At 37.1% G+C, this 26,252-nt stretch overlaps 1 protein-coding gene across 1 annotated transcript in view; it reads right to left on the reverse strand.

The window, feature by feature from the left end:
- The window catches only part of LOC145574964 (nuclear pore complex protein NUP214-like), a 32,098-nt gene that overhangs the window by 328 nt on the left and 5,518 nt on the right, over positions 1-26,252 (reverse strand). Inside the window, exons 3-16 of the mRNA XM_081632867.1 lie at positions 22,831-22,996; positions 21,584-21,721; positions 18,975-19,099; positions 16,546-16,658; positions 14,554-14,687; positions 14,086-14,251; positions 12,171-13,050; positions 11,198-11,350; positions 9,374-9,431; positions 8,816-8,949; positions 6,911-7,035; positions 3,252-3,600; positions 1,995-2,169; positions 67-1,842 (exon numbers count right to left, since the gene is read on the reverse strand). Coding sequence (XP_081488993.1) covers positions 67-1,842; positions 1,995-2,169; positions 3,252-3,600; positions 6,911-7,035; positions 8,816-8,949; positions 9,374-9,431; positions 11,198-11,350; positions 12,171-13,050; positions 14,086-14,251; positions 14,554-14,687; positions 16,546-16,658; positions 18,975-19,099; positions 21,584-21,721; positions 22,831-22,996 — 4,492 coding nt within the window. The remainder of the gene's footprint in view (positions 1-66; positions 1,843-1,994; positions 2,170-3,251; positions 3,601-6,910; positions 7,036-8,815; positions 8,950-9,373; positions 9,432-11,197; positions 11,351-12,170; positions 13,051-14,085; positions 14,252-14,553; positions 14,688-16,545; positions 16,659-18,974; positions 19,100-21,583; positions 21,722-22,830; positions 22,997-26,252) is intronic.

The raw sequence follows: 26,252 nt of genomic DNA on the forward strand, positions 1-26,252 counted from the left end.
AACAGAAATAATCAGCTAAAAAACTTTATGAGGTGCAAAGGCCAGAAGTATTCTCAGGAAACTTACCCCCACCCGCAGCACCAGCAAACCCGCCTCCGCTTGGGGCTGCAGCTGCAAACCCTCCTCCGCTTGGAGCAGCAGCCGCAAATCCTCCTCCGCTAGGAGCTGCAGCAGCAAACCCTCCTCCACTAGGAGCTGCAGCAGCAAATCCACCTCCACTAGGGGCTGCAGCAGCAAATCCGCCCCCACTAGTAGCTGCACTAGCAAAACCGCCACCAAAGCCACTGGCCACCGAACTAATGCCTGCAAATCCACCAGCTGTGGTTGTATTTTGAAAACCACCAGCTGGAGATTGAGGAACCCCAAAACCACTACCAGGTAAGCCAGCACCAAGTTGCCTTGATTGTCCAAATGAACCAAGAACCGACCCCAAAGCCTGTTGTCCTGAGCCAATCTGTGATGGCTGACCAAACCCACTTCCCGAGGAAACCTGCTGAAGTGGATTCGCAAAACCGAATGCACCAAAAGAAGCTCCTGTATTTGAGGGCTGTGAGGGTTGGGAAGCCTGCAGAGATTGAAAACTAAAAGATGCAGGGCGGAACAATTCTCCAGAAGGAACATTTAGAGAAATTGAACTCGACATAGTTTGTGGTGCACTAGTAATTGGACCGCCAAATGGATTAGATTTGGGAGTTGTAGCATTGGGTGCTGATCCTAAGCCAAATCCAGCCAGGCTTCCTAGAGAAAGCTCTGCGGTTTGATTTGTCTCAGGTGCTACTTCCTCCATTTCATCTTCTTGGGCAACAGTAGCATCAATATCACCCTTTCCAACAGTTGTACCTCCAACTTCAGGAGATGTTGAGGCAAGTGCTTTTGGAACTTCAGCTGAAGGAACAGATGGCATCATATTCAAAAAATTTGAGCCGCCACTGGTTGAAGAGGCCAACTTTTCAGGAGACTGTGGAGTCGCAGCCAGACTATTAGCTGCACTTTCTTTGTTAGCAGCAACTTGAGGCCCTGCCGTTGAAATCTTTTCGGCTAAATTCAGAGAAGGTCCGGTAGAATCAGAATCTAACACTTCTGTACTTTTGGAAGGTGGAGTAATCGCAGGAGCTTCTTGTGGAGTAGAAACCGAAATTGATGATGTCGAAAATCGTGAAACCTCCTTAAAATGGCTAGAGATAGATGAGGATGAAGATGCTGCAAGAGAGGAAGATACAGAAAAGGCTGAAGAGGAGAATTGTAAGCCTTCCTTGTTATCTTTGGCCATCTCTGCATTGGTTGTAGATCCACCCACAGATGTAGTTGATAAGGTCTGCATACTCAGATTAGGTAATGAAGAGTTGACTGGTGGAAAGATTGATGAAGGTGAGGCTCCAACATCTTGCTTACTAGTCAAAACAAAGCTTTGATCACCAACAGGCTTTGTTGTTTCAGTCTCCTTTTTACCAAAAGTTGGTACTTCACCACCTTTTATTGAGAAGGAGAATGGTTGTGGATGATTCTTTTGGATGATTGATTCTTCTTTTCCAAACTGTAACAAAGAAGGCACTGTGTCAGCTGAAGAAGTACCAGACCTGTCAATACTCCCTATCTGAGACCCTGGTCTTTCAGCAGTGGAACGAATATTTCCTTTATTTGCATTTGGATCAACAAATGGTGATAATAATGATGAAGATGAAGAAATGTTTTGGGTAGCCTTAATACTATCTCCTTGATTAAACTGCCATCTGGGAGGTTGCTCAGTTTCAGCCTCTGACAGTCCAGGGATGCTTCCAGTCCACTTGAATTTGGATACGGCTGCTGTATCAGCACTGAGTTTTTGTGATGTGTCATTGCGTCCTGTGAAATGTAATAATTCTCTTTGAGTTTGAAGGGAAGAGAGGGGGGGGGGGGGGGGGTTGAGTAGGGATTGGGTTACGGAATCCTTTCAAGCAAACATGTTAAACATGAATTTAACTAAAGAATACCAGTCTCTGATTATCTTAGCTTACCATTTCTATCTTGCACAGAAAGAACCTTGGAATGATTGGCTACTGACGCTTCCATTTTGCCAGGACTGGCAAATTGCTTATCCATTGAAGAAAACAAACCTCCGACCTTCTGGCGCTCATTCTGAACCACCATCCTTTTTACTGTTGTTTTAGCAGCCTCAAAGTTAACCCAATTCTGAAAAGAAGATTAATAAGGAACTAGAAAAAAATATAGATAAGAAGGGAAAGCATACCACATGAAGCACCTAAATAAGAATTAAAGTGGCTCCTTAATGGATGAACATGTAACGATTATCCGCAGACATGAATTGTAATAACAGAAAATATTTTAGTAATCAAGTTGTCGTTAGTATTCTTAACATATTAGAGCATAAATGAATGCCTGGCTTAGTTAATGTCATCAATATGAGATTTAGGAAAGAACAAAAAGGCAGCAGATGATAAAGAATAATCTAAGACTCCCAATTCAAGTTTGAACATTTGTAATAGTCCAGCACCATTATATATCGATTTCTTAAAAATTAAAAAAAAATACTTAAACCTTGAGCAAACTGCATTAAGTTCCTTGTTTGCAACTTCTACTAATGCAATGTAATCGTCTAGCATCAATACACAACAACAGAATCATTACTAATTAACTAAACAAAATCAGACCAAAAGCAGCCTCTTGCCACCTATGATTGTGAACACATACAATGGCTAGTTGGCTACCCAACACCAGTAAATTCTTCAATTGAAGGTCACAGCCTGTAATTTCAATGTAAGAAAGAACATATTTAAAGATCCCATTTAGTCCTCTGGCAACAATAATGCCCATACAGGTCATTTATTTCATGATACTCACAATTCCTTATACAAGGTACATGGTTTCTCATTCATAATCATATCATACCAAGCAAGGGTTTGAAGAATTTCATTTACTGTTGACAATATCGCAATTTGCAAGCTTTCCCAGAATACTCATTTTAAAAGTTTAAATTTATAATACCAATCAGATGGCGAAACACTTGCCAAAAAATCTTCAGAGATAAAACAATATCAGACTCGCCAACATTTGGGCCATTCTCACATGGCCTCCTCACTTAGGGTGATAGACAAAATGAAAATTAAACAAAAACAAGGCAGCATATTAAATATTCTAGAGTGTACTCAGGGTTGTACAAATATCATATTTCACATGGAAACTTCACAGGACAGAACGTTGAAAGCTGTAGCATGTGGGAAAAGATCATAGAAGCAGTTAAAGAAAATCTTTACCCTATCTAGTGAATCCCTCCTTCTCCTTGCAGTTTCAGGCTCAGGATTGCTTACACCCGTCAATTGGATCCTTTTAGAATCACTACGAGTTTCACTCGAGCACAAAACCAATGGATGTCTGTTTGAAGGAGAATTCATCACCTTTACTGTGCCAGGAGAACGAAGAGGACCATCAGGGTAAGGTATTCCAATAGACTCAAACACCTGCTGTTTCACAGTAGCTTGTTTTGTAGGAGATGATTTCATGCTCAGTACAGCCATTTGTTTGGACAGAGAGTCAGAAAGTTGATTTGCAGCAGCTAGCTGTGAAATTGCCGCATTATGAATAGCATGCAATGACTGGCTGTGCCTGCAGAATAATTGTCAAGTGAATATGACAGAAACCTTTTTAGGAGGGGAGAGGGAAGGGACTACAAACAGGCAAACAGAGAGTCAGATTGTAAAACAACGAACGCTGGGTCATCCATTAAACATGCCCCCAACAAGAAGGAGCTTCAAGGAATTGGAAACAGGTATTATTGAAACTACTGAAGTCTTCTGGATAAACTACAGAAACTACTTGTTAAAAACATGATTCATTGAAAGGACAATAAAAGAAATCCCAGAGACCAGGAGTTATATTATCATTCAACCATAGCTCCTAGAATAGAGTTTGCCAACAACAAAAACAAACAGAAAAATTAAATCCCCAAGCTGTTCGCTCTGACTGGTAGATCTAGTAAATCATTATTTCGGATGTCACTTCTCTCAGCATCTGAAATTAACAGCGATGAGATCTCATTGGGCATGATGCAGCATAGTTTCCTATTCCAACACTAGGACTTAAAAAACCATGACACTTCTATGTTAAACGAGTAAATGAATGAATCACTAATGTGTTATAGACCCGGTGTCTACCACCACTAAGCCAACAAGGAATACAGTAGCACACTAGCACTAGAGGACAAAAGCAATTAAGAAAGCACTAAGGAGAGGGGGAGCATGGGACTGATTCCTGATTTTGTATGGCAGCAGTAGAGGACAAGAACAATTAATATTAGGTTAATGTTTTGTAATGTGGCTTTAGTATATAAAGTGTAGTAGTGAAGGCAGTAGGACATTATGTGAATTGTGGAGGAAATATGTTGAGAGTAGTAACCTCAAGTACTAGGAGAGTGATAACCTAAAGTTATCAAGAGAGAAATAGCCTCAAGCTATTAACCTATCCTTTGTAACCTTTCAGCCATTATCAATCAAAATCTAAAGCTTTCACCTTTATTAACACTTAGTATTCATAAAATATTTTTAATCAGAAAATCAGTCTATTACACAAAGTGAGTTCCATAGACAACAAAACACATGCTCATCAAGCCAACATACAAATAAGACCAAGACAAAAGGACCCCATAAATTTGTGCTGTATAAGAACTCCATAAGTATCATAAAGTCCTGTCACAGGTCATAAACTCAGTTAAATTAAACATATTAACTGCGTCAGATGACCTCTTCTATGTTCTTTATCTTCCTTTTCCTTTCTTGATGGGCTATAAACATAAATCTCTCATTATTATAAGAAAGAAAAAAAAAAATACATTAAAGGCCCACAGGCAGGAATCTAGCAAAAAATAGCTAAAAAAAAAAAGGAACCATGACACTAATTGCTTCATAAGACTCATAGACCACAAAAATGCTACCTCAGGTCATGTTCTCCTTTAGCTTCACTCTTCCTTTATTAAAAAGCATTATTTAAGCTCGACTTTACACAATTTAACTTCAATGTATCATTGCTCCCATGTTACCCTGAAATACAGATCCATTTTAGTTTTAACCCTGTCCTGGTACCCATGAAACAGCACATCCTAATCTCAGACCTCAAAATTACACAAATAATATAATGTTCATGTATAGACTATAGACATTAAAAAATACTTCTGTTTGGGTTCATAAAAAGTCTTATTGTAGCACAAAACTCTCAAGCTACTTGCCCATTTCTTGTGCAAGCTTGCACTCTGATGATTGACTATTTTTATTGGCTTAAATGTTCTTCCAAAAACATTCAATATGTATATGTGCTGCTGATATAATCTTTGATACTTTTTCCAAATTCCAAGTTCATATCAGTGCGTTTTTTTTAAATACATAGACAAAATTATCAAGTGACATGAACAATGTAGAACATCCAAAACTATTCTAGTTGACCAGAGACCATGATATAAACCAACATCCATAGAAAAGCGTTTGCATCTCCACCACACATTCAAAAACTTCCAAAATGGACATATCTAGACCTCAATCTCTTTTCACCACCCTTTCCACAATTTCTGGATGAGACATGTTGCAATCAAGAAATTGAACATTCCAACCATCCACATCAAAGCCCTATTCCCTCTGGGTTTTAGTTAAGTGTTATAGTTTGACTTTTTGCACTATCCACATACTACCTTGATTTTTCAACCAGTATATAAAATTAGAAGCAATGTTATTGTGTAATATGTTATTAGAATAGTTACAATGTATACTTTCATAATATCAAAATTTAATAATTTTTACTGATAGATATTGAAAGATATTAGTGGCCAAAATTGTATCTTAACACGTGTACCCGGTCAAGCTATAACACTTAATAATAAAACAATGGCAATATCATTTAAGAACCTACAGGCTGAATTGCTTATTACTCCAAATCACATATCAATAAATCAATACGAGTATTTCGTGATCCTGTACCAATAACTTTTAAAAAAGAGCTGTACTTCAATCCAATTATTATATTCGTGTCACCATAACTTAATTTTAACTCTATAGCTCACCTCATTTTTGCTTTATTCAAAAACGTTTATACCAACTCAAGAAAATATGTAACATTAAACCAGCTCATCATCGGCATTTATCATTAATGTAACTTGAAGTGAAAAAAACAAATTGATAAGATAATGCCAAGTCATCATATGCATTTACTAGTAGCACTATTAATCTTTTATTGTCAGATTATTTTCTTTTTCTTACATACTTCATATTTCAATACAAAAAACATATAAACATAAAATAACATATATATATTTTTTTTGATGTTATTTTTTCAAATACAAAAATGTGGAAAACAAACCATTATCTTACAAAAAAAACTAGAGAATTTTCGTCACTTAATTAGTGAATGAATAACCCCAATGTCAATAAAGTTTCTTTCCTAGAATTTACTTAGCAAAAGAAAAAATTGATGATAACACTAGTATCTAGTAAATACTCTGTTTATTCCATTTTAACAGACAATTAACTTTTTTTAAAATTGTTCCACATTATCTGTCATATAAGATATCAAAGCCTCAGAATTTGTTTATTTAAGGTGTCAATAGAATATTACCAGACAGTTTTAAAAAAAACGGTGCATCAAATAAAATATCTGAATTCAAAAGCAATTAATTGGGAACAGATAGTATATAGTAAAATCTTATGTTTCAAAGATGTTCTGCTTAAAGATCAATTAATTTCAGGTGAAGAAAACATAACCTTAATATGTAAGGATAAAAAAAAGGTCACACCCATCACAACTTTAAGCAAAAGGCACAGTTCAAGCATCTGACTTTTTAAATATTTAAAAAAAAAAATGCTCATATGTTACAACATCACGCAATGCAGACCCCATCACTGGAGGGTGCTGGCTGGATGAAACAATTCAATACCTTGATGGCGCAGATCTGGAATGGAGAGCTCGAGAAACCAAGTTTGCCCCACTGCTTTCACCAAACAGGTTCAGCTCAAGATTATTGAAATGCCTTTCTAGTTCGATCATCCGATTAGTCAGATCCTGTACAAAAAAAAAATTGATAGATGATCCACTTGTTAGAATACTTAGAATAACACTAATGACACATCGTAGTCTTGTATCCTCAGTCAATTTTAATGGAGCTATTAGATTCAGAGGCATCCATCCTTTATTTTGTTTTTAAACCTAAGAGCATAGCCAACCGTTAACCATTTAGGATGGTTATTGGGAGAGAGAATGTGAAAAAATAATAAAAAAATGAAGAGAGAGAAATTTTTGGGAATAAAAAGCAATAACCTGGTTATGGAAATAACCAGTTTATAAAGCTTGGTTATTGAGTGAAATAGTAGGGCCAATTTGCTTGGTCATTGAGTGAAAGAGGGAGATTGTGTGGTGGGGTTAGGTAAAAGTAAGAGAGATAAGATATGTAACCATGGTTAACCATTGGGCTATATTGGTTATAAAATGGGTATAAGAGTGATTATAAATGATGTGGAAAATAGAGAAATTAATTAAATAAGTGATAACCACAATGGTTGTGGGAAACCATTGTGTTTACTCTAAACCACATTTCATACAGAATTACAGGAGCTACAGCCACTCTTTATCATCTTCCGCATCACTACCACAGTACCAGCCTATCCTTATTCCTCATGATCACCACTGTCACACTCTATAACATAAACTCCCTTGTCTCCCTCTATCATCAAAAGCACAACAAAGAAGCACCTATAGTCGTATTCAAACTTCAGATCCGAAGTTTTAATACTCGAATTCAAATTAAACTATATATTCCAATCTAGAGTGCCCAAAAGCAATGTTCTCCAAACAGATTTTCATAGTAGGAATTTGTATTTGAAGATCTGACGTAAAGGTCACTATCAAGATACATCAGTCCTCAGGCAAAATCCAATCATACATTAGTGTTGAAAATAATGCAGACAAGCAAAGGGGGGATTGCAAAAGACTTCAAAGCCTATTGTTTAACAAAAAGATATTGGGTAATTCTATAACCCCTCCCCATCCAACAAAAAATTGAAGAAAATTAGGTGAACCCAAGTTTTGACACCCAGCTCCAATGCATTTCTATCACCTTCCCATAAGAACAACAAAAGCTGCATGATAGGTTTTACAATGGGTATAATATAGTACTAGAGTACAACCTACTGCATATTTTAGCCCAAATAAAGCTTTATTACCAGTTTTCTATGCCATATAATCAAATATTCCTATGCCAAATGATCATTACCGGTTTTCTTCATGGCATGGTTTAGTAGAAGTCCTGACCAAATGCTGTTTCCAACAGGCTAGAAAATTGGAAACAAGGATGTACCTCAAGTTTCTATCATAAGATGTACAGTTTATTTTTAATTTTTGAGGAATTTTGATGTACCAACAAGGAAATTTCATATAATAGTCATCAGCTTATCATGACATTTTAAAGCAAATATCCAGTGCTTCACCCTATGAAATTACAAACAATCAATAGGACACGATATTTATCAAATCCAGACACGCCATGCAAGTTATCTAAATCCCCAGGCTAGCCAGAAAATCGTTAAAAGCTTCTTATGCAATTGAGTCTAACTAACCTGATGACTTTGCCATACGATTAATAGTACCAACAAAACTACACCCAGATACTGCAAGAAAATAGGCTAGTGACTCGCTTCATTTACCCAGTTATACAATGTTCTTATAACAAGGATGAAAACCCGAGTTTGGCACCAACACTGAGTATTGTAGAGATCAATAATCCACTTGAGCAAGCATAACTGCAAAAACTTTCACTTGTGCTTTTGTAGCACAAAAAAAAATGTACCTGACTCCGATTTAACACGTTTACTCGCTTTTGATCGAGTTCTGAATTTAACTTTTGACGATTCCATAAATCCCAATATTGTCCATCAGTAGTCTGCCTCACGACACCTTCCATGTGTGTTTTCCTTGCCAAAACTGTAACACGATTGAAACAAAAAACCAAAGTAAAGGCCAATTAGTCAGGTCAGAAATTAAGGAGGCAAGTAAAACTGTTGATAGATTGGAAGGTAACATTTGAAAAAACACCAGGGTATCGCATTGCTGAGTAATTAAGAAAATAACAAATGCATTGCATTGGGAAACTCGCAATGCATTAATGTATTTTGAATGTTAGACGTAATATTAGACAATTTAATGGAGCCTTTCTATTCATGGTAACTTCTGTTAAGGACAAGAAAACAGATCCTACGGATTTTGGATAAAGCAAGGGTGAAAGCCTCTATCATAAAAGGAGCCCAGAAAATAACATAAAAGAAGTAGGAACAATCACAAAAAAGCCAAAACAGGGAAAATCAAATGCAGAACCACAGCGAAATTGAACTTAGGTGCCAGTAAATACCTTGTACAGTCTTATCAAGAAGAAGTTGGATCTCTCTATGTTGTTCCTCTGTATGATTCTTCAGAAAATATAAGCAAATTATGATTAGTAAAAAGAGAGTGTGTTTTGTGTGTGTTTAATTAGCATCTCATATATATATATATATATATATATATATAAAATAAAATAAAATAAAATAAAAAAACATGTGGCTAGTAAGAAGTGCTAGGGATCAAGTGGGAAGAAAACTAGATTGTGCAGAATTAACAACTCCTTTCTCACCAGAAATTAATATTTCACTCATGGAGTGAATAAAGTATCATATCAATCAGCAAAATAAGCAAGTGCATGGATGCCCTTTATAAAGTAATAAAATGGTTCAAGTAATAAGCGCCAAGTTTCCAATGCCTCTCAATACCCATGGTCAAAAAGAAAGTCTAGTTAGAGATTATCCAAAAAAAATACAACTATTAGCTGCAATCAATATCAATTGGAAGGAAAGACTTCTCCACATATATCCCCATTTCATGGAGGTTCCAATAAGCATCCCTTAGCTGTCATCTGATTCCTTTGATCAGGTATGAATTCTGAACATCAAACCAGATCATACAAGACATAATTCAACAGATCCAAAGTCTAGTGAACTTCCAGCTAGCCTACACAGCTGGAAGTAGGGTGGAGAATTATGGGGCGAAAGAAGATAGAACAGAACAGTACGAAGCAAGAGCAATGATTTGCATTATTGTTATAATAGACACCCCAACACTCCATAGAGAAACTCAGAAATCATATGGGATCAGAATAGTTGATAATTGATAGAAAGGCAGAAAGAGGAAGGCTTACGGCACAAAGGGAGATAATCAGACATCAATTGAGATTATAAATTGAATAATAAAAAAAAAAAATTATGCTGCTTCCATGCATGTTAACCTATATTTGCTTTGTTCTACCCAATTTTGTGGGGCATCCCTCATCATTGGTCATATATTTTATAATTCTCAATACCATTTGAACTTCTTCAAGGTCCTGTAACTCAGGCTCACTTCAATGCTGGTCTGGCTAGGGCCTAGGGGTATACTAGCAAGCCAAGGAAAAGAGAAAACCACAAGCAAAATGCACTACCATAGCACCACTAGGGCTTTAGTTACTAGCTTACTATAAGGGTGAGATTGGTAACAGTTGAGCCCATAACCCTTGAAAAGAATGCCCATATTATCTGAAGTCTTTGCTTCTTGATCCTTGATGATATTGGTTTATTTTCATATCTTTGACAAAACCCTCATTGCCAGTAAGTAATCATGGTCAAATTCCTCAAAGGTATTACAAGGTAATATCATATACATCTTGACATACTCACATCCCCATAAACACCTATAGGTAGTGTATTGTTGTAGCTAAGCCAAATTCTTTTAAAGGAACATCTCAAATCTTTCCAGGTGTAGCGAGGAGTAGGGTTGAGTACTCTCCCCACCTTAACTCCAAAAGTCACAATATAGAATAAGTCTGGTATACAACATGCCTAGTTATCCTAGATCGCATAGAAGGCAAACCTTTGTAAGGTTGACCATTGCCACTTGGCTAGCAATATAGAGTAAGTCTAGTATACCATTGCCACTTGGCTAGCACTATAGATGAAGCCTATATAATAACCTACGATCCTATAGACACAGTTAAACATAACAGCCAGTGTAGTTCATGCCACTTGCAGAATCTAGCAATGAAAAGTGTACACAGGCACACAGCCTTAATTGTAAAGTGTAAACAATCAAAACTGCAAAAAAACAGTAGCAATTAGCAAGAAACCACAGGCAATGCAAGACTGACTTAGTCTACATAATAAACTACCTGCCACACTCTGTTCCTTTCAGAGAGACCAGTCATGCCTTCCTCTAGGATTTTTAGAGAATTTCTATGAGCAGCTGTGCAAATATCCTTGAAACCTCCCTCTTCTTCTATAGATTTGAGAAGTTTATCCAACTCTTTTGCCATATTTTGTACCTAGCAAGAATATAGAAATTATGTCAGAATCTCAGGTTCAGATTTCAGACTCAATAAACACACTCTAGAAAAGCCTATACCTGCACTTACATAAAAATTCATTCAAGCAAAATAAGTCTCCACTTTTTAAAGGAAATACAAAGGAATCAATCAGTGCATACCCAAAGTAACATCAACACCCTGCCAATGACTATGACTGTTATATAAGACTATAAGCTAAAAGAGGAGACCTAGAAATAATGGATAATATAAAAATATCAAGAAGAGATGAAGATATTCCATAACCCTTGAAATGCCAAATGTTAAGTAATTGACAGTTTGGTGCAGAAACCGGCATAAAAACATTAGGAATGGAGCTCTGTAAAGCTGCTTTACAATGTTAACCAGCAGTGGTGGATTTGGGGAAGGCAGAATGACACCAATAAGAGAAAAAATATTAATCTCCATCCCTACAAGATTGGCCCATTTCCTTTTTGATTTATCCCGAAAAAAATTTCCAATTTCCTTTTTATTTAACATGGCTTCCCATAATCTCTGACTACACCATTTTCTACCCAGAGTGCAAATTCTACAAAAGGAAGGGGAATATGTCCACTAGCTATATCAAGAATTCACTTAAATCTGATGATCTACTCATAAGATACCTTGCCACTCCACCCTCTCTCTAATAAGTAAACTCAAGAACGATCAAGGTAGGCCAAAGAGGAAGGAGATCGGATGAAAAAATGGCTTTTAAGGCAGGGGAGCATGAAGCAAACACATACAATCAGCAAAACAAAAAGAAACCATATTGCAAAAGGAAAAGAAGCAAGGATCTCACATTGGAAAATTGCTTGGGTAAATTCTGCTCAGAGTTCAGCTGCCCAAGAGGAGAAGATTTCCTATCATTACCAAACATTGGTGGCACACTTTGACCAGTTAAATTCTGTAATTTGCCACTATCTTGTAGCAGCATTTTTGAGCCAGGAATATTAGACGGTAAACCAGACATGCCACTGCTAGTTATTGATTTTTGACTGTGGTCCACACCTTTTGTTGAAGAAACAAATGAATCTGATGGACGAGAACTAGAGTTTCTAAACAAGCTTTCAGAACTATTTGCTATGTTTGTGGATGTAAAAGGGCTACCAGATAAGGTACTTTTGTCAAAACTTTGTGGTGAAAATAGAGATCTTGAATTCGGTACACCTGAGCTACCCAGAAAACTGCCTGAAGTTGTGGGAGTTAGGGTTCTATTCAACTCACCACGCTCAGTCTTCGAATTTTCAGTCACAACAGTATTTCCTGCAGCAGAACCTAAGCCATGCAAGCTCTTAAATGGCGACTGGTTTAAATTTCCCTCTTGAGCCAGCCCCAATTGTCCAAAAGGCTTAGAGTTGTTGACATCTGCCACCTCCTTCTGATGATTGCTTCCAGAAATTAGTTCCTTTCTAGTGTTCTGATCAAAATTAGTAATACCAAGAGTGTATGCCTTCTGCTCAGGTAGCTCTTGAACCTTGCTAACAGGAACATCAAGTGCAGAGCTAATTTTCTTTTTACCAGATTCACATAATCCCAAATCAAAAACAGATTGTTTAGACCTTTCCTCCTCCGATTGAATAGGAGCTTTACTAACATTTGAAGGTTCAACAGCAGATATGCTTTGCGCATCAGATGAAGCAACAGATGAATCCTGACTTGAGTGTTGAGACCCTGCAATACTGCAAGAACAGGCGAAAGTGATTCAGAAAATGGACAAGTGGGCAACATTATTAAGATTAGTGAGAGCAATTCAACATGTATGGGACATTCTACTAGGACTTTACAAAGGATTCTTTCTATGATGTAAACTATAGTTTTCCAGCACTACTAAAGGATTACTGATCTTTAACATGTACAGAGAATTGTGTTATTTATTAAATTTATAAATATATATATAGGGGAAGGCTCTCGTGAGAACCCCTCCTTTATGTAAGAACCCTTTCTTATGTGAGAACACTTTTAATGTTCTAAATTTTTACTCATACGTTCTAAATTTTAAATCTAATGTTCTAAACTTTGACTCTAGTGTTCTAAATTAAATCAGATACTCTAAATTATTACTCACATGTTCTAAACCTTAAATTAGTTAAATCAAATGTTATAAATCTTAAATGAGCTGTTCCAAAATTTTAACTTATACTTTTTAAATTTTAAATCGTGTGTTCTAAGATTTTTAATCAAATGCTCCAGATTTTAAAGCATAGGGGAGCTCTAAATTTTTACTCACATGTTCTACATTATAAATTATGTGTTCTGAAATTTTATTCACATGTTCTAAATCTTAAATAAGATGTTCTAAAGTTTACTCATGTGTTCTAAATTTTATAAATCAGATTATCTAATATTTACTGTTCTAATTCTTAAATCAGATGTTCTAAATTATTACTCACAGAGAAGTTCTAAATTATTACAGATATGTTCTAAATTTTAATTTGAATCACATGTTCTCAATATTTACTCGTATGTTTTAAGTTTTTACTCACATGTTCTAAATTTTAGATCAGTTCTCATATAAGTATGAGTTCTCACATATAGACCTATTCTCATATATGAAATGATTTGGATCACAAGAAAGATCTACATTAAACCAGAGCTCGGCTACACAAAATCCATTTTAGGTCGTTGTTGTAGCTGTGGGTTGTAGCTATATTAAAACAGAATACAGCAATTCATCAATCTCAACGACATTTATTGGGAGGATGAAGCTTTTTTACCTTGCAACATTGTACATAACAAGCTTCCCTTCAAGCGTCAAACACACAAGAAGGCAATGCGGTGGAAGTTCTCTCTCCTCTTCAACTCCGATCTTGACTTTCACATTTTCATAAACTGAAGATTTGTCAGCACAAAGCCCAAGGACCAAGTTTTCATCCCCATTTTCTGAAAATTAAAAATAAAAACAGATAAGGATATGCTTCACTAGAGTTCATGGCTCCATGCCTTACCTCTAAAAACCATGAAGATGTAAATATTTGCGAAATTCAAAGGAAATCAACAATCAATCCCATTCATCCAACCATTGAGTCCCAAAATGAAAAGTGTGAACATTTCATCTCGAAAATTCAAATCTTAGAATAAACCAATCCCATTCAACTACAAATTATGTCCCGGAAAAAAAAAAAAAAAAAAAAAAAAAAAAAAAAAAGGAGCTAAGATCCACCAGTAGCACAAAAATAATGTACCTTGAAGTTCTATTCTTGGCAGCCAACTATCTCTCTCAATGTCAACCACAGAAACTTGGTTGTCACCTTGCGACCAATCAAACAACATGATATGTTGATCAGTATTCTTCCTATTAGAAACAAAAGCAAGTTCACTGCAAAAGTCCAAACAAGATCTCATTAATGAACACAAGTGAACATGACATTCTAATCAATGCTACTACTATTAAATAATGTTAAACTTCCAGGTGAAAATCAAACAAATTCAGTATTTGCTGCATTGCTCAACCAGAGAGTATAATCATACAAAAACTAGTGGAAGGTACGTCCAGTTTATGTGCAACTTTTGTTATAGACTGATGATACCAAACCTCCACAAGAGAACACATTGAAGAGCAGGGATGTAACAAACCAAGGATCACATGTTCATGCTGTCAAAAAAATAACAACAAAAACACTGGGAGAAATGTGAGCTGAGATTATTGTAAGCAAAACTAGTTGAGAGCATACAAGTTACATGCCTTTATCAGTCAATTAATAATTAATGTCTCAACTCTCCTTCAGGTTTACAATTACAACATCTTGTCCAAGACTCCAAGTATAGTGTGACAGGATTAATTAATCCTATTGTTTTGGATACGTTTACTTCTTTGGATGGATATGAGATCCGAACATTGCCTTAAACTAATAACCTCCTTAAAGAGCACTTGCGCTGTTGCCAAAGGGGCAAGGATTAATTTTTTAGCATTCTCGTGCTTTCCCTTCCTCGACCTCATTTTCCACTAACTTGACCCCCCTTTTTTTCCTCAATGTGGATCAAAGGTTACCACACTCTAACTTTTAAAACATCCCCCCCACCCCCCAAAAAAAAAAAAATGAAAAAAAAAATTGTGCCTCGTACACAGATTTTGTTTTACAGAACTAAGATTATTCTATAGATATAAAAATGATTCCGTAGACAAATAGTGGTTATTTAAAAATTATAGGAATTAAATAAGGTGAAAAAAAGGTTGAAGAAAATAATCTATAAATAAAAATGAAAAGAAAACAAATTCTTGAGAGCAATGAAAGGATTTTGATTTTGTACAGAAATAAAAGAAGAAATTGTAAGGGGGGTGAATTGGATCTATATTTATAGCCATTAAAATTACCTTCTCCTCATATGCATAAAGCAAAACACATATATCCAACAGTGGTTTTACCAAGACAAACTCGGACAACAAAGCCATGTGGCAAGGCATGAATGAGTGCAGCAATAGGTGTGTCCAGCATGCTACTCTCGTGAAGTGTGCATGCTTCAGCCCAGAAAACACGACATAACTTGAAAGAAGAATGAAGGAAGGCTAGGAAGCAACATGAAGTGTGCAATTTTCGTCTTGCTACCAAGGAGACAAGGATATTGTTTTTGCATCATCACATGCCAACATGCCATTCTAAATTTCTTATGAGCAATATTTCACTATAGAAGCCATAGAAAAAATTCCATAAAGCTAAAATGAGCAAGATTCCTATAACTAAACCAGGCTTGAACACCTAACTTTGAGGTGTAGGTTCACATTACTAGGTACATGGAAGACTAGCCAAATGACATAATTAATCATGAGGGTACCAGTTAATTAACCTTAATGGTACCAGTTATTTCCCTACTACCTACTTCTTCCATACTCAACTCAACCACAGTTCAATCCCAAGACTTCAAGGCCCCTAAATACGCAACTACACATGGTCCAATCACCTCCTATAACAGAACCTATATCTCAGCACCTCAATGCAATCTCTGATGATCACTTGAGGCTAGCCAAGCAACAGATCTCTCTCAGCTTTATCAGTAATAGAATTTACTGCATACTGGCCCAAAAGAGCGGTTAGCTCTACTTCAACATCGTTTTCAATTCAGGTACTTAATCACCTTATTGAATCAAAAAACTTAATAAATTAATCTACATAGGTCTACAAAGAAAATACTATTAAAACAATAAGCCATAAGGGAAATGAGTTCATAAGTGAAAGTACCAGTTTTCCAAATAATTCAAAAAAAGATGCGGCCCACAGCCATATGGCACAATATCATCAAGAATGCCAGTAAAAAGATCGCTAAAGTCCACTGAAACGAGCTTCGCAAAATCCTACAAGAATAATAAGGAGCTCAAAACGTCAAAAGTACAGAAAAACAAGAAGGCTGTATGGACAATACACTTAGCAAATAATAAAATCAAGCATTCTTTCTCATTAAAGGTATCAAAAGAATTCAATAGCAACCGACAAAAAAAAAATGAATATCCAAAATTTCCATTATCACTGTTGAAAACTGCAGTTCTGCAATACATCTTGGGAAGATGATCGAAGATATAAAAGTGATTCTGGAAGTCAGAAGCGATGCAAGCCAATTCCAAACGGTACAAAAAAATTATTATCTGGACAATATTAAAGAAGAAACAGAAATAAATTTTTTTTTTTTTTTTTTAAAAAAAAAAACAATCACCCAGTAAGGATTAATGGGATCCTCCAAAACACCAAGAGGAAAATAGAAAACAACAACTCAAAGAATGATGTTTTTATAAAGGTTCTTAATTTTATGAGATTCTAAACCAAAAACTCAAAGAATGGCATCACTTTTTAATGACTTTTGAGCTCATTAATTTCCTAACTCCTTTTTGGGTGGATATTCAGAAATTGAGAGTCTAGAAGAACAGAATCAGTAATTGCTGAAACTAAAGAAACGCACCATAAAGGGGCTTTGATGTGTATGTGTGACAAACCAAACCTTGTATCATTGGATAAAGAAAAACTGTATTTGTCACAAGAAAGAACAGAACAGCATTCAGAGGACCATAAGTCTCTTCTAACAACCAAGAAATACAGAAAGACATATAAGGTGTGTCAATCACATTGAACATATCACATAATCATAGACAGGAAAACAATCCCAATTAGGGCACCACAATGAAGCAAGAAAAAACACTATCTGAAACAGACTCTCAAATAGAAGATCCTCCCTGGTATTCATTTCTATCGACAATAGGCAACAGCAAAGAATTACCATATAATGATACAAGGAAACCACCATAGAGCTTTCCCATTCTTATAGAACAGCATCAAAGCCTTAATTCTAAAACAGATGATATCCCTAAGAGTTGCTTACATTACTCCTCCTCCACTCACCTCTTTCCAATGCCTCACCAAGACTAAGTTGTTTCATGCCCCTACTTACCCAGTCATCCCTTCCGACTAGATCAACATTGGTTATCCTTGATACAGTTAATAGTTTTATTATTCCAAACGCCCATTACTCCATTCTATGAGCCATCGTCTCCAATGTTGTCATCAAACATGGAAACCCTCACTCCCCAAACAAAAGAATAAAGAGTAGCAATTACCTCACAATGTAAAAGTGCAATGCAAAAGAGGAGAAGATACCTGCCTACCTTTCCCATCCATCCTTATAAATATGTTGCCAAAGAATTCAAGAGTTTCCCTTATACATGAGGCCTAAACCATCTTGTTTAGGATGACAAGTTTAGGATGACAAACCTAATTCAACACCATAAGATTATATTTACCTCACATAAACTTATTCATAGATAGTAACGACACCAGCAAATCAAGCCAAATGTTTCTTTGCTTGAGTTAGGTTTATACATTGGGCCTAGTCAATATATGCATATCCTATCTCCTCAAGACCCAGATAAATACTTCCATCTCATGGGAGTAGCTTATATTCTTTAGTGAGCCTCATAAATTCTTGGTGCTATTCTAGATTGTATCTTTGTTACCTTTCTCATATATGTTATATTCATTACAAAGCGGATACCACAAGGACAAGTGTTTAAAAAAAAAATGCTCCTCTTCTATCAGGAAGCCTCATAGAAACACTTCCGTTGTTAGGGCCCAAAACTAGATTCTTTTTGGCTTTAAGGGTTCCCATCAAATACAACACTAAGATAAGTGAGCAGTAGAAACTGGTCACACACCTAGCAAAAGATGCAAAAGAAGTATGAGCAGGAAGTTCAGAATTAATCTCATTAACCATGGACTTTCCTAAAGTTAAGGCAATACACCAATCAAAACATAGGAAAAGGATAAAGGCATCCATGAATTTATAAGTGAGAAACTAAAATAAACCGTTCATCCCCTCCTTAACCCTCAAAACTGTCCACAACCTATCTCTTAACAAGAAGATGACCAAGTGAAATAACTGCCACGCTGATAATGAATAAACCATCTTGAAGCAACCCCCCCCCCCCCCCCTCTCCTTCCCCATAGACACAAGAGCACCCCCTAGATTGGTCATTGACTACGACCCAAAATGTGACAAACACCCGTGACAAGTTCCCCTATAGATTTCTATGTATAACCCAGCTTCCTTGCTTATGGTGCATACATGCATACAATAGATCATAATACTATGTTCCAAAAAACATGAAGTAAAGAGCTTGACTTACATCGATGATTTTTCCAGATTTACTCGTGATAACTTGTACGAAGTAATTTTCCTCCTTGCCATCTTCAGTCTGCTGAAAACATCCCACCACGATACTGTCTGAGCGAACCCACTTGATGCTATCCACTGCCATGAAAACATCCAAGAATGTAAAAAAAAAAAGTAGCTTAGTATCTCAAAACTCTCACATTGAATGAAACATTTGAATAATAATTCCAGCAAAGCCAGTTAGACTAGCTTATTGTACATTTGTACTAGTTGTCTGCATAAAAGTGTTGGTATATAGATGTAAGTTGATAGCTACTTGGTTGTTTAAAATGACCAACAAGGAGATTAATACAATTTATTGTTAAGTATATTTGTTTTAAGTAATATGGATGTTGATCTATCCATGTATAACTTGCAACATATATCTTGTTTGAATGCAAAAATGATGGGAAAGAATAAAATATTACTCATATTTAATCATTGGAATTTCTCACAATAAGATGCCATTCTTAAAAATGGTTATCCAAATTTTTGAGGAAAATCTAAACCTGTCAGACCCTACCCCAAGATACAGGTATGGGTCTTATTTTTTTAGACTCTATGGGTCTAGATGGCGGTTACGGAGGTTACGGAAATGCGCATGTTAAGGTGGATGTGTGGAAACACTTTAAGAGATAGAATCAGAAATGAGGTTATTCGCAAGAAAGTAGGTGTGGCGGGCATTGTAGATAAATTAAGGGAAAATCGTCTGCGTTGGTTTGGACATGTAAGACGGAGACCCGAGGGTGCACCGGTGCGAAGAGTGGAAGAGTGGGACCATGGAGGGATTAAACGAGGAAGAGGGAGACCAAAGATGACTTGGTTGGAAGGAGTGAGGAAGGATATGAAGTGCATGGATTTACGTGAGGATGAAGTTTTGGATCGTAAGGGATGGAGGAGAAAGATTTATGTTGATGACTACACGGAATAATCAAATTTGGTTCATGTTAGCCGACCCCACTTTTGGGATTAAGGCTTTGATTGATTGATTGATTGATTGATATGGGTCTAGATGGCATAGGTAGGGTAAAGGTCCAGGTATAACGTTTTATTCACGGACCTAGAAGTACATAGACCGGCACAATATGTTAGACAAAGAAAAAAGTTTCAAAGTCAAATTAAAAAATATCAAAAAATTAATTGGTCACTCGTGTACTTTTTTTTTTTTTTTAAATATGGGGAAAAAAAGTAGGGGTATAGAACCCACATTGGACCCTGAGCCTACCCTACTAAACCCATTGGGTCCGGGTAATGGTCTTAAAATTTCAGACCGTAAGGTTCTGAGGGTATGAGTATGGATAAAAAATTCGGGTCCTAGTATTACTAGATCCTACCCATTTTCATCCCTACCCACGAGGAGAAGGCCACCTCAACACCAACTTAGTAACTAATTCACATGTCATCAGGAAGGAATAAAAGGAGGAAAAATTCTAGAAGTTCTTAGAGAATTTGTTATGCCTTAAACGTTATAAATAAGGGTAGAATATGGATGTAAGAAATCATTGAGAAATATATTAGAGTTTCTTGGAGAGAACTCTTGCCTCTCGAAAGTAGGAAGGGCTAATTGACTACCTTAGGCCAATTCATATCTTTTGTTATCTATTTTTGCCTTGTTAATTCTGTCACCACTCTGATTCATACAATGCACATGTTTTAGCATCAATATCTTCCACTACGCATTATAGAAAATTATAAAAAGTTAACAGTTAAAAATTACACATAGTGACGAATCTAACAAGATTCCACGTGAATCATGTTTTTTTCTAATATATGGATAAGCAAAAAAATACTTTCACGGACTCCTAGGAAATTTTTGGAGTAGAGAGAGAGAGAGAGAGAAATAAAATAAAGAAGGCCCATGTGATATGAGAGAGATAAAGAGAATTTATTAACTAGTAAGGAAAATGATGCATCTATATTGAAACTTCCATTTTTAGAAAGTGATGCATTTACAATATGCAAGAGAATTCCAGCGAATTCATGCTCCTCCTCCAATCCACATAATAGAAACAACTTATTCTTGAATATTTGTGTACCTATTTCAATACTTTAGGGTCACGAATCAGTCCCTTATTTCACTCTAATTTGAGAACATTTATGGGAAAGAATGTCAATTTACAAGGATTTTTCAAACCTCTCTTTGGAAAACACTATTTGAGACCTCTAGTTATCAAACACCAGAATCAGCTTTATGGCTGGTCAAACAGCTAAGTTGGCCTCAGACAGCTAAAAGCTCGTGAACTTCTCCTAACCATACAGGACCGCAATTTACAGAATCACAAGGTTCAGATTTACAAGAGTTATCAACCATCCAGTAAGAGTGGAAAGAGAGAAAAAAACAATATAGATTGATTTACACATACAATCACATATATAATGATCTGTAAAGTACTTTACTTCATAGCTCAAACACAAAACACTTTATCACCATCCATGCAGCCGGCAAGTGTTAGAAATTGTAGGCATCAAAAGCAAAAATTTTATAAATTGTACAGGGGACTTACAACCTTATATCAACTTATTAGAGTTAAAATATCAGCATGGAGCATGGATAAGTCTACATCCGCGAAGGGCATTACATACCTTTGATGGTGTCACTCTCGTCAGTCCATGTATCTGTTGGAAGTAGAACTTGTGAAATCTCTTCTAATTTTGAAGAATATATAGTAAGGTATTTTTTTCTCCCGACAGCAACAAAATTTCCATCAACACTCCTTCCAACTGTGTATGAATCAAGAAACAGCTCAATCAAGTATAATAGAAGTTACAATACAAATGCAGAGCATCTAGACTGAATGTTGAAAGCATGAATGTGCTGACATCGGCCAGCCAAGAGATATACGTACTTCAAGACATGCACACTTATTATGTTGGTTAATAATCAAACAAATCATGAACTGAAAAATAACAGCTAACATGAGCTCATTTGGAAGCAAAGAATCAGCAAAGTTGTGTACCAAGATAATTTCACCCTTGGAAATAAAAATACCTATATTTGTGAGTGATTGTGTATGTAAGAGAAAGTTAGTAAACATTATGCACATCTGTACAAATACATTTATGTGTGTGCACGTATCAATATTTGTGGGGACACAAAACTACAAAACCATATATGAAAGAAATAAAGTATACAGAAGAACAAATATTGAGCCAAGCCTATATTCAAACATCTAAAGCAAAGTATAATAACATTAAAGTAAAACGTCTGACTCAAGAGTAAAATCCCAAACATAGCAACTCTTTAAACTCGAATATCTTAGCTTTTAATGACAAAGACACACAAATAGTCATCAAATAGCAACATTGACAACAATTTTTAAATCTCTTTGCTCTAAGATTGCCATACATATGTTATCGCTCGCTTGATTTAAAAGTAGGGAGAGAGAAATAGATTTTTTAATAATATGTAATCAATTTGCACATTTGGCCATAACATAGTTGTGAAGATGTCATTAATGACATTGGTTAGATATTGATCGTTCAATTTACATACATAGTACATACACTCTCTCTTTTACACACTTTCACACACTCTCTCTTCATTTCCTTTGTAGACTGAAAGAGTTTTGCTATTTAGAGAAGCAGATTGACCAGCAAAAAGAGTGTTTACTCCTTTTGATTGTTATCTTAGAAGCTCATTTAAGGATTGGTTTCAGAAGTCCTGCTTCTTAATCTAACTTTACAAAAGACAAGAAATCAACAACCACTTTGTTTTTCCTTTTTTCAACATTTAGCGTCAAAACACTGATGAATCCATAAATTAAAACAAAGATATGCAATATTTGATTAAGTACATAATCCATTTATGTAATCAATTACCTAGCACTCACCAGCATCAACTTCATCCATCACATGTTTTAGACTCTTGTTTATAGCTCCATTAAATACTGTCCCACCAGAAGTAAGGACAATAAAGGAAGGATCAGTCTCATTGATCCAAAACATGTCCTTCACAGGGTTTGATTCGACAGAAGAGCAAAATGTAGGTCTTTTATCCTGCAAGTCACAGTGTAAGTAGCTATACAACAATAATTCAAATGCCGCATAGACTTCTATCTCAATATAATCCTAGTGCCTCTAGAGAGTCTCTTGCTTTAAACATATATGGGATCACATGTACCACACATGCAATTTCAACCTTACCCTCGCAATAACATTGGTATCTAAAATGCCACAACCATTTGCTACTTCACAATAAGTCAAGACAAGCTATGGAACCATCATGCTATATTAAAAAAAAAAAAAAAAAAAAAAAAAAAAAAAAAAAAAAAAAAACATATATTAAAGCATTTAAAAAAGCTACATGATCAAAGTAGAAGTCCTCTATTCTCCTAAAAACTACACAGTGCGACACTGAAAAGGAATTGTTAGGATCAACATCCAACTGAAGCATAACTCCTAAGCTTAAGGTTTAAAGTACTTGTAAAATTTGGCAACTGCATCTTGATGGAACTTAATTACTGTCCTAGTGCATGTCCCTTGAGGTCTCAATGTCTTTTACTTTAATGATAAAGTGAAATTCTATTAAATAGGACTGAAAAGGGTACATTGAAGGCTGGTTGTCCTCTTCAAGAAAATCAATAAAGAGTATTCCAATCACAAACTCACAATTAACATCATCTAAAGTGCCTAAGAAAGTGTCGCATAGTTCACACAGGATAACTTAGCCTGGAAGAAGAAGCGTTAGTTCCTGCATGTCCTAACCATTAATTCCATATAGTGAAGATAACTCTTCAAAGGAAATTGCTATAACAATATCCCCATAAAAATAATCACTACAAAGACCCAATTACCATCAGCACAACCTCCCTTCTCTTTAGGTTGCAAACAAAGTGCCACCATAGACCCTTGTCCAAAAAAGACTGTCCTAAGCTTCTCCAAATTTTCAGGCCCACATTAATAAATTATCAAAGAGAAAAACTGAAAGGGAATGACAAGGATAAACATAAATAAGGGTGAGGTACCTGTCACGGATGCACATGGTCAAGGTCAAGATCAAGATGTCCAACCAAGTTCTATCAAGGTCTATACAAGGAGAAGGCAAGTCACCCAAGATCAAGGGAGAAAGCTTCAGCAGCAGCAAACACCATTTGGGAAGGTTACAAGCTCCAATTGAGAAGATGACAAAATTAATTAAGAGGAAGAGAAGGAAAGAGAGCAACTTAGTTTCTTTGTGCTATTTTATGTCTTTCTATTTTAGCTATGTATCACATGTAAGCTTCAAGGTCTCTATGACCACCTTAGTATAAGTAGTGTAAGTGGTAATTAAGAGGGTATCCAGAAAATTGAGTGAAACACATTGTGAGAGTGGTGGCCTCAAGCTACTAGTGAGAGTGATAGCCTCAAGTTATCAAGTGTAATCCTTCCTATCGTTATTCAATCAAGCTTTAAGCCTTCCTTCCCATAAAATTATTGCAGTTTATTAATATTAATTCGCTTGCCAGAAATCAGTACATTACAAAGTGGTATCAGAGCCGGCGGTCTTGCGGCTGCCAGTGACCGGAACCACCAGTCCGACCTCCAAGTAAAAAAAAAAAAAAAAAAAAAAATGGAGGCTAATACCTCTCAACGCCTGGACGCCATGGAAACAACGCTCAAGGAGCTGAAAACGCAGATGATGACTATCGCTGAAACACTACAGACGCCAAACGACAACCTCACACGGGTGGTCGCGACCGCCGTGAAGTCAACAATGGAAGAAGAGCGAAAAATCCTCGAAGAGGAACGGAAAAGGACGGAAGAGGCTGTTGCGACCGCGGTCAACAAGATGGACATCCGCATCGAAAATCTCCGGGCTACCATCGACACTCAGGCTGCGATTGACTGAGGGAAGGTCGCCAGACTTCAGCGAGAATTGAAGAAGACAAGGCCGCCAGACCAGCGACAACAACAAATTAACCCTCCGTTATCACCGTTGGAAGACGAGAGCCACCCGCCACCGGAGTTAGAACGGGCGACAACACCAGTCGGGGGGCGGTCGTTCGGGGAACAGGAATGGCACCCACCGGAGCCAGGCGGGGGGCGCGGCGGTATTGGGAGAGTAGGAGGTGACGGCGGCGACTACGGGGGTGGACGCTGGAAGCACAGAAAATTGGAGATGCCAATTTTTTACGGCTCCGACCCCGACAATTGGACCACGAGGGCCGAGATGTACTTTGAGGTATACCGTCTATCGGAGAGGGAGAAAATGGAGGCGTCGGTGGTCGCCATGGATGGGCCGGCGATGAAGTGGTTCCAATGGGAACAAAAACGCCGGCCGTTCTATGGGTGGCCGGACCTCAAACATAGAATTTTGAGTGAATTCCGTCCATCTCATCACGGTTCGTTACACGAACAGTGGCTGGTCGTAACTCAGGAGGGGACGGGTTCGGTGGCGGAGTATCGCCGGCGGTTCATTGAGACGGCGGCGCCATTAGAGGATGTGCCGGAAAGCATCATGTTGGGTCAGTTTATAAACGGACTGAGGAAAGATATTAAGGCTCAGCTGAGGTTGTTAAATCCTCCAAATTTGGAGAGGGCTATGGAGGTGGCAGGAAGAATAGGGGAAAGAAATAGATTTGCTCTGGAGAAGAAGACTACGGGTAGTGGCGGATGGAAGGCCGGGCCGAGCTATGGTGGGCCAAGTAACATTAGCCCAGTGGAAAGAAGTGGGGGAGGAGCTGGGCTTATAAGAACTTTTGGGCTGCCAAGTTCTTCGGGCCCAAAAGCATGGCCCAAGGCCCCTGAAACATCGCAAGGATCCGTAAATCAAAATTCATCCTTCTCAAGCTCAGGCAGTAAGGCAGTAGGTTCCACGCACCGATTAACCGAGTCGGAAATGCAAGAAAGTAGGGCAAAGGGGCTTTGTTTCCGGTGTGATGAACGGTGGGGAGTTGGCCATCGTTGCAAACGGAAGGAGCTCACACTCATGGTCACCGGTGAAGTAGAAGAGGAAAAGGATGAGAATGAGCCGAATGAAGAAGAAGAGGCGTGGGAGGCTAGTGAACCCGTGGTGGGAGTATCGTTGTGTTCGGTGGTTGGCCTTTCTAACCCGAAAACCATGAAGTTGGGTGGAGAAGTGAAGGGGCGAAGGGTGATAGTGATGATTGACCCGGGAGCAACCCATAATTTTATCTCCAAACAACTAGTGTCGGAGTTATCACTAGAGGTGTACGGTGATGGGGAGTTCGGGGTAGCCCTCGGAAATGGAGAAATGATAAAAGGGCGGGGAGTGTGTAAGAAGGTGGTGGTCAAGTTGGATGGAGGAATCACG

This window comes from Chenopodium album, chromosome 13, assembly GCF_948465745.1.
Source record: "Chenopodium album chromosome 13, dcCheAlbu1.1, whole genome shotgun sequence".
NCBI lineage: Eukaryota > Viridiplantae > Streptophyta > Magnoliopsida > Caryophyllales > Amaranthaceae > Chenopodium > Chenopodium album.